Genomic DNA, 8,744 nt, shown 5'->3' on the forward strand with positions numbered 1-8,744 from the left:
AGAGAAAGACAAAACAAGGCTGCAAACCCTTTTCCCTGTGTGTAGAAAGGAGCAGGTATTCACTTGGAATGGCTGGACAATGTGTCATAGAGACCACAAGTGTTCTGTTACTGCCCCGCCCCCGGCTCCCCCCTCAGCCACGGCCCGGGCCAATCGGAGCGCGCCACAGTCCCCTCCCACGGCTGCAGGGACTTTAAAACTCTTGACTAACTTCGCCTCTGCCTATCCTCTCCGGTCTCCTCACCTCCCCAAGCACTGAAAGCAGCTGTTCCCGCTGTCCACGTCTGCCTGCCTGCCGAACCGGTTTCTTTTTTTACGCCGACGACACTTTCCCTGCGACCGACGCCACTATGTCCAAGAGAGTCCAGACCAGCTACTCCGTGCGGTCGAGCTCGGCTCCGCGGAACTACAGCAGCGCGTCGTACAGCGGCCCGAGCATGGGCAGCTCCCGCCAGAGCTACAGCGCACGGAGCACCTTCGGGGGGGCCAGCCGCGGCATGGGGGGCGGCGGCGGCGGCGGCGGCTTCATCTCCAGCAGCTCTGCCTACGGAGGCATGGGGCTGGGCTCCAGCATGTCGGGTGGCGGTGGCGGTATGGGCATGGGTGGCGGTTTCGGTGGAGGCATGGGTTTCGGTGGGGGCATGGGGGCCCCCATCACCGCGGTGACGGTGAACAAGAGCCTGCTGGCCCCTCTCAACCTGGCCATTGACCCCAACATCCAGGCGGTCCGCACCCACGAGAAGGAGCAGATCAAGGGCCTCAACAACCGCTTCGCCTCCTTCATCGACAAGGTCAGTCTGGGGCTGTGTGTGTGTGTGTGTGTGTGTGTGTGTGTGTGTGTGTGTGTGTGTGTGTGTGTGTGTGTGTGTGTGTGTGTGTGTGTGTGTGTGTGTGTGTGTGTGTGTGTGTGTGTGTGTGTGTGTCCACGTTCATTCATCGTTGGCGAGGTGCAATGCTTTGCGTGAGCATTGTGCAAAAGATAAAAGGTTTGTGTGTGTGTGTGTGTGTATGGTCACAACCCGTCTGTGTGAGTGTGTTCTGTTCTGGGTGTCGGGGACCTCTGGTTCTGGTCTGTCGGGGCGGGTGGTGGACACACGTATGCTGGCCACATGGGGTGTTGTTGGCTGACGGAGTCACTTCATCTGGGTGGAGTAATATGATCCGGCTTTGGTCGCATCTCACCACCCGCACATTGTAGTGTGTCGCTGTCTGCCAGGGGGAATTATGTGTCATCTGCAGTTTGCGAGGGTTTTTTCGAGATCATCATTGTTATTAATTTGTTAAGAATGCAGCTGAAATAGACGAGAGAGATGGAAGGGTGGGGGTTGGGGGTGGGAGGGTGGGCAGAAAAGTTCCATTGCAGAGAGAAAGAGAAGGAGAGAGAAGGAAAGAGATGGGTGTGTCCGTATAAAACTTGGGAGTTGCTGATTAGGAGTTACCTTGGGACTGCCCCTCCCCTTCAGATGGGGTGTGGCCTTGTCTGACACGCTCACATGCACAAACAGAGGACAAGGCACACACACACACACACACAGTCACACAGACAGAGCACATCTGCGTTGCAGACGGAACACGTTAACAATGCACGAGTGTTGCCAGTAATTCCGCCTTGCATTGTTTTGGGACGTTCAGAGCGGCTTGTCTAAACAGAACAACCCTCACACCAAATTTAGTCAGCGCAGAAGAAGAGCCTGCGCAGAGAGTTGTGCGCTGTGGGCCTGGCCTGTTTGTTGTCACAATGGCGTGTGTGTGTGTGTGTGTGGTGCAGCTCTGGGCTCCGGGTTAATATTTAAAGAGCGAGCCGGTTTCATGTTCACCTGAGTGCCGCTGGATTAGTTACGTAACCCCGCCTCCTGTCTGCTCTGTGGCCGGGAAAAGCCAGATAAACTGACTCTACTGCCATGGATCCTGCAGTACTTACTGATAACTTCGATCCTTTGATGACTATCCAAGGAAGCAGGATTAGGCATGACGGAGAGAGTTGGTGAGGGAGGTACGATTCTAGAACTAACCTGAGAAGTGCAACACAACACAACACCTGGCAGGGTGGTGGTGGTGGTGGTGGTGGTGCAGGAGGGGGCAGATTCACTCATCTGGCACATCTGTTTTCACACACGCTATTATTACAGTCAGTCAATACATCACCTTCCCTCTTTGACTGCACCCCCTCCCCCTCCTCAACCCCACCCAAAACCCCACCCTCCCAGTATCCTTCCCTCTCATCTTACCCCTCCTCCCATGGACTCTCAACCCTCCTATCTCTCTACACCGTCCCTGTAAATACCATGATATCAACATTCCTCTTCCAACACTTACTCCTCCACCCTAACCTCCTGCGCACCATCCTCCTCCTCCTCCTCCCCTCCTCCTCCTCCTCCTCCACCCTAACCTCCTCCTCCTCCACCTCCCTTCCCTCTGCTCCTCCACCCCTCTTATGTCCGTTGGCACATTAGCTCCAGCTGATTTCAATATCTTCTCCCTTTCAACGGCATGCAAATGCCGTCTGGTTTGGCTAACCTCCCTCCACCTCCCAGCTCCACCCCTCCATCTCCAACTCCACCGTCTCACACCCCCCCCCCCTCCCCCCTTCCACTGCTACAACACAATACTCTGCTTGTGGAAAACAGGAAACGCTGCTGGGTTCCTCTTGCCACCGTCTCTTTTCCGAAGCCTCCTTCCTCTCCACCTTCCACCCACATCGGCCCGGCTCCTGCCAGGATATGCTACGTCACCCCTGCCTCTGGAAAAACCATGACCGGCATGGATACACTAGGCCCAAAGCAACAACACAGCACTTGGCGCAACGCACGGCATGCATCGGGAATGCATGATTCACTTTTCAAGCAGGATCGGCAAAGGGAGGTTAATCACGAGCAACCGACGAGGCCGAGGTATTCGTCCATCCGCTCGATGATCGCCAGAGTTGCTCCATCGGCGGGTCCGGTTTTGTTTCCGTCTGGAGCGGCCGCTGCCACGCCTACCGTGGACAATGGCCGTTCGTTCCTCGTTAGCCACGCCGGGTCTAAACGCTCTCTCCCCCCCCCCCCCGTCCAGGTGCGCTTCCTGGAGCAGCAGAACAAGATGCTGGAGACCAAGTGGAACCTGCTGCAGCAGCAGACCACCACACGCTCCAACATCGACGCCATGTTCGAGGCCTACATCACCAACCTGCGCCGACAGCTCGACGGCCTGGGCAACGACAAGATGAAGCTGGAGGCGGACCTCCACAACATGCAGGGCCTGGTGGAGGACTTCAAGAACAAGTGAGTACCGGTGGAACACCAGAGCACTAGAGGAACTAGTGACCGCTAGTGGAACTAGTGAGTACCAGAGGAACTAGGGACCACTAGAGGAACTAGGGACCACTAGTGGAACTAGTGAGCACTAGACGAACTAGGGACCACTAGACGAAGTAGTGACCACTAGTGGAACTAGGACCCATTAGACGAACTAGTGACCACTAGTGGAACTTGTGAGTACTACTGGCCACGCCCTGACTGAATGACTGTGCTACTTAGAGGGGTTCTGAATGGGTTAGGAGAAGATGAGAGGATACACCACCAGTAACCCTCATCCTTTGTACGTGTGCAGTTTTAGGGAACATTCTTGGTTACTGTTTGTGTTAAGACTTAATAATGGGTTAAAAGATGCACAAACTCCAACACAAAGGCTTCACAGCTCTAATCATAAAATAGTTTGGGCATTTTTAAGAAACCGGTGTAACCTCCTGGGTGAGGGCTTTAGTGTTTAGGTCTGAAGCAACTTCCTAACAAGGACCGTGCCGTCAGGCACCAGGGACAAACCGCTTTATCTTTGAGAAACGAGGGGGTTCATGAAGTCATCCGAACATTATTCACAAGCCACGGGCTACTCCCTACATCTGCTCCTGGTTAGACTACACCTCGAAGGAATCCAGGGAGTTTTCAGCGTTAGCTAGGCTGTCCTACGTTGTGATGAGCAACGGATTTCATTCACTCCTCATGGATCTCAGGCCGCAAGATTCAGATCCTAAGCTGCCACGCACCCAATGATGCAATAAATGCCTTTCTATCCATCTTTATGTGATCCGAGGAATGTTTTCCTGCTATATGCTTTTGCTATCTTACAATGCGCACACACACACACACACACACACACACTGGGATTATGTTCTCTCTATCTTTCAGGGCACACATGTTAACAATGAAACCGCTCCTTTAGTTCTGCTGGACAGATGGGCCAGTAAAACATAAAAAGTAGCTGAAACAATTCCAATATATTCCAATAATTTAGTAATTTAGGAGACAGAGTTCTGCTGCCCCCTAGTGGTCCGTTAGAAGAGTGAGTGCTTTCGACTGTATCTGATGGCATCTATTCTGTCTTCCCAGGTACGAGGATGAAATCAACAAGCGCACAGAATGTGAGAACGACTTTGTGCTCATCAAGAAGGTCAGTCGGAGGGAATACATACACAGTGATCTCTTTTACTTTAGATGTTCCTATTGTGTTAGTTGAAAAGAATACAGTACATCTAACGTTTTCCCTCACTGTGTGTGGTAGGACGTGGATGAGGCCTACATGAACAAGGTTGAGCTGGAGGCCAAGCTTGAGAGTCTGACCGACGAGATCAACTTCCTCAGGCAGATCTATGAAGAGGTACGCCCCCCCCCCCCCCACACACACACACACACACACACCTCCCTGCTCAGGCTGCTCCTGCCTGTTCTGAAACCAGTGTCACCCCGGGTTCACCGACGCCCTGAACTGCCTTAGCGTGCGTTTTCTTGAATAACGCACGGCAATCGTAATTTAGTTACGAGTTGGCAAAAAAAAGAATCTCCTTGGAATAATAACTAGGACCAGATGAGCCCCTTTGGTGCTCTCCGACTCGTATTTGATCCTTCTGTGGTTCTGATACGGAATGTTATCTTCCCAGTCTGAGCGTTTTTACGATAACACATCTGGTGTGTGTCACTTTCTTTCTGCGCTGGTGACTTTCTCTGGTCCCCCCCCCCCCCTCATCTGTTTGACGTCGAGTTGTCTGGTTGTCTATACCAGATACCTCCCGGACACCACCCAGGGCCAAGCCATCAGCCAAAAACCTTTCCAAGTCCACGGTGACCCCACTGGGCGCCCACCCGTGTACCCCCCCCCATCCCCCCACACTCGGGTCCATCTGACCTCCTGTCTCCTGTCTCCCCCCCTCCTCCTCTCCTCCCAGGAGCTGCGTGAGCTCCAGAGCCAGATCAAGGACACGTCGGTCATCGTGGAGATGGACAACAGCCGCACCCTGGACATGGACTCCATCGTGGCGGAGGTGCGCGCCCAGTACGAGGACATCGCCAACCGCAGCCGCGCCGAGGCCGAGACCTGGTACAAGTCCAAGGTGAGCCACCAGGGGGCACTGTTATCGTCGTGCTCAGCGGGAGCGCCGCACTTAATGCACAGTGGGTCAGCGACAAACACAAACAGATTCTTCTATTTGTCTCTGCACATTTTTGGGGGCGTTGACAATAAAACTGGCTTGGAACTTTTGAGAAACAACCCAATGAGGATGCAACGTATATTTGTTGACGATAGATTGTAAATAAAAAAATAAATTACAAGAAATGTTTAATTGAGAAGTAAAATAGTATATTTGTATAGTTATAGTAACCTAGTATAACATAAATAGTCTAATTTCAGACTTTTGTGTGTAATGTTGACCGAATTTATTTCCTGTGGCTAGACTATTCAAGATCGAGGCCCTCAAAGACCATACTCTAGCCTGCCTCCTCACTAAAGCTAACCATGTTCAACTCCTGCGGTGTCGCTCACGCTCTGGCCCCCCTCCCCTCCAGTACGAGGAGATGCAGACGTCGGCCACCCGGTACGGAGACGACCTGAGGTCCACCAAGACCGAGATCGCTGACCTCAACCGCATGATCCAGAGGCTGACGGCCGAGATCGACGGAGTCAAGGGACAGGTGAGCGGACGGCCCGAGGATCGGTTAGCGTTCATTCCAGGGATGAGCGGTATTCAGCCCAGGGATGAGTTTAGCGCTCAGACGCGTTTCTCCGTTTGTTTTGGCAACCTGCCGCTTCGTATGGCTGCCTGCGGGTGTTTATGTAGCGGGGGGGAACAGCCCCTGACGTATTTAGCCCACTGTAAACATGGTTAGAGCAGCTAACCATTCTCACAGCTTACCATAAACATTGGCCTCTCGTCGCTTCAGTCCTGTTAGTGTTTGAACAAACGGCGAAAAAGGGATGACTTAAGATCATCGTGTTGCGTGTCTTTTTGTGTAATGTGAAAATGTATAAAAATATGCAATATCGAGGGGAATCCGACGCATAACTCATAAGGCACAACTTTGTGGAATGGTTGTTGCTAGGTAACGCACTGAAGTCGTGCTAGAAAAAAACAATAGTAGGTATGTATTATTTATCTTGGATTGGGCTAGATCCCATGTTGGTGGTGAAACCAACAGAAATATTGTACACAATATACGACGAAAAATCAAAGAAAGATCATTGAATTTCCTGGACTGCGTTGGATTAAAACAAAGCTTTCGGGCCCGTTCCATCGGGGTCCTAAAAATAAGCGACTTTCCCGAGTCGGCGTTCCTACCGTGCCTCAAGTCCAGTAGCACGCCCACCCGACCCTGGCCGTCTCCTAAACGTCCCCGTCCCCGTCCCCCCCGTTAGCGTGGAAACCTGGAGGCCCAGATCGCTGAGGCGGAGGAGCGCGGCGAGATGGCCGTACGCGACGCCAAGTCCCGCATCAAGGACCTGGAGGACGCCCTGCAGAGAGCCAAGCAGGACATGGCCCGCCAGATCCGCGAGTACCAGGACCTCATGAACGTCAAGCTGGCGCTGGACATCGAGATCGCCACCTACAGGAAGCTGCTGGAGGGAGAGGAGGACAGGCTGACGCACGGCATCAAGTCCATCAACATCACCCAGCAGAGCTGTAAGTCCCCCGCTGGATCCACTCTGCCGTGTTGAGGGGAGGGGAGGCGTTTGGTGTGTCGGCTTTAAGAGTTGTTTTGGGTTAGTCTTGGTCATAAACAACCTAAAAATTGGTTAAGAAGATTGGAGAAATGCAACTATTTTGACCATATAACTAGACTACGGTGAACAGCTCCAATGAAAGATGTTTGGTGCGTCTTTAAGACTCTCTTCTGGTTGAAATCTGTCTTAAAATGGGTGATAAGATTGGAGAAATGCTACTATATTGACCGTGTAACTAGGCTACAGTGTATATCTCCCATGAAAGATGTTGAGTGCGTCTTTAAGACTCTTCTGGTTGAAATCTGTCTTAAAACAACCTTTGGTAAATGGGTAAGAAGATTGGAGAAACACAACTAACTAGGGTTTATAGCTCCCGCGAAAGATGTTTGCTTTGTCTTTTGTGGAACTATTTCAATTTTTGTAAGAAGTCTTTAATGGTCTCCTTTCGCCATCCCCTATTCCCTGATTTAGCGAGCTACGGCGGCGGCTACGATGGCGGCGTGAAGAGTAGCTACCAGAGCGGTTACTCCAGCGGCTACGGTGGTGGCAGCAGCAGCGGCGGCGGCTACAGCAGCGGCGGCGGTTACAGCAGCGGTGGCGGCTACGGCAGCGGCCTGGGCGGCGGCGTTAGCTTCAGCTCCGGCAGCAGCGGCGGCGGTGGCTACGGTAGCGGAAGCTACGGCAGCGGCGGCGGCGCCAGCTTTACCACCCAGACCAAGAAGAACGTGGTGATCAAGATGATCGAGACCAAGGACGGCAAGGTGGTGTCCGAGTCCTCCGAGATCGTCGAGGATTGAGCGGGTTAATGGAAGTCGAGAGGTTGAGCTAGCTCCGTAGTTAGCGCTGTAGAAGGCCCCCGTGATGTTTTCTACCTGTCCCCTAGTAGTTTTTTTTAGACTCACAGTCCACTACCCTAACACTCATGTAATACATGTCTGAAGAAAACGCTTGGCAGCCAATGTCCGACAGCAATTTTATAAAGAAGTGTCTAAATGAAGCAATAACAACCCTCTAACCCTACCAAAGATTGGAAAAGGGACCAAAGAATCTGTTGTCCATGTTTTGTACGTATAAAGTTCTGAATGTTTTATTCCTGTTTGTACAAAAAAAAAACTTTCTGAAGTTGTCTCAAGTGGTCAAATAAACCCACCGGTGAATACAGTGACTAATACATTGATATTTTGTGTTTTTAATCCTTCCTATGCAAGTTTGTAGTCCAAACTGGTCACTTTTTAAAAATTTGCCTGCACAAAAATAATTCTAACAAACCGGGGACAAGGCGACGTCGTCAAAGCAATGTGAATGTACTGAAGCCCCGCTAGTGTTTGTGGGTCAAACCGATGTCTTAAGAAATGCCAGCCGCATTGACACCAATGCACGCTGTTCCTCTGTGCGTCCCGTCCAGACCTCACAGCACCATGTGGTCCAGAGGTGGCGGTTTTGCTACCGAAACGAATAAAGAAGGTGTTTACGAAAACAAACCTGCTCATCCGCTGTGTGGTTTATAAGCCAGTTACGCCCCCCAAGATAACCGGCTGCATTAATTCATATGGATGGATGGATGGATGGTTGGCTTGATGGGAGGGTGTGTAGCAGGTTGCCCTCGGGGATGGAGGGATGGATGGATATGGGATGAATAAATGGGTGTCGGGTTGTTGCATGGGAATGGATTGATGGATGAATATCGGGAGGTATCATCCATTCCATCCATGTTTCTCATGGATGGAATGGATGGAAGAATATATGGCTTTGTGGGTGATTGCATGGATGAA

The 8,744-nt window shown here is 51.8% G+C and overlaps 1 protein-coding gene across 1 annotated transcript; it reads left to right on the forward strand.

The window, feature by feature from the left end:
* The first annotated feature begins 214 nt into the window (after positions 1-214).
* Positions 215-7,867, forward strand: krt8 (keratin 8). Its single transcript, XM_056596349.1, has 8 exons — positions 215-791; positions 3,055-3,263; positions 4,368-4,428; positions 4,540-4,635; positions 5,201-5,365; positions 5,820-5,945; positions 6,667-6,931; positions 7,444-7,867. The coding sequence occupies exons 1-8, from the start codon at positions 351-353 to the stop codon at positions 7,767-7,769; spliced, it is 1,689 nt and encodes a 562-aa protein (XP_056452324.1). The 5' UTR covers positions 215-350; the 3' UTR covers positions 7,770-7,867.
* The last annotated feature ends 877 nt before the right edge of the window (positions 7,868-8,744 follow it).

This window comes from Gadus chalcogrammus, chromosome 1 (genome assembly GCF_026213295.1).
Source record: "Gadus chalcogrammus isolate NIFS_2021 chromosome 1, NIFS_Gcha_1.0, whole genome shotgun sequence".
In the NCBI taxonomy this organism is placed as follows: Eukaryota; Metazoa; Chordata; class Actinopteri; order Gadiformes; family Gadidae; genus Gadus; species Gadus chalcogrammus.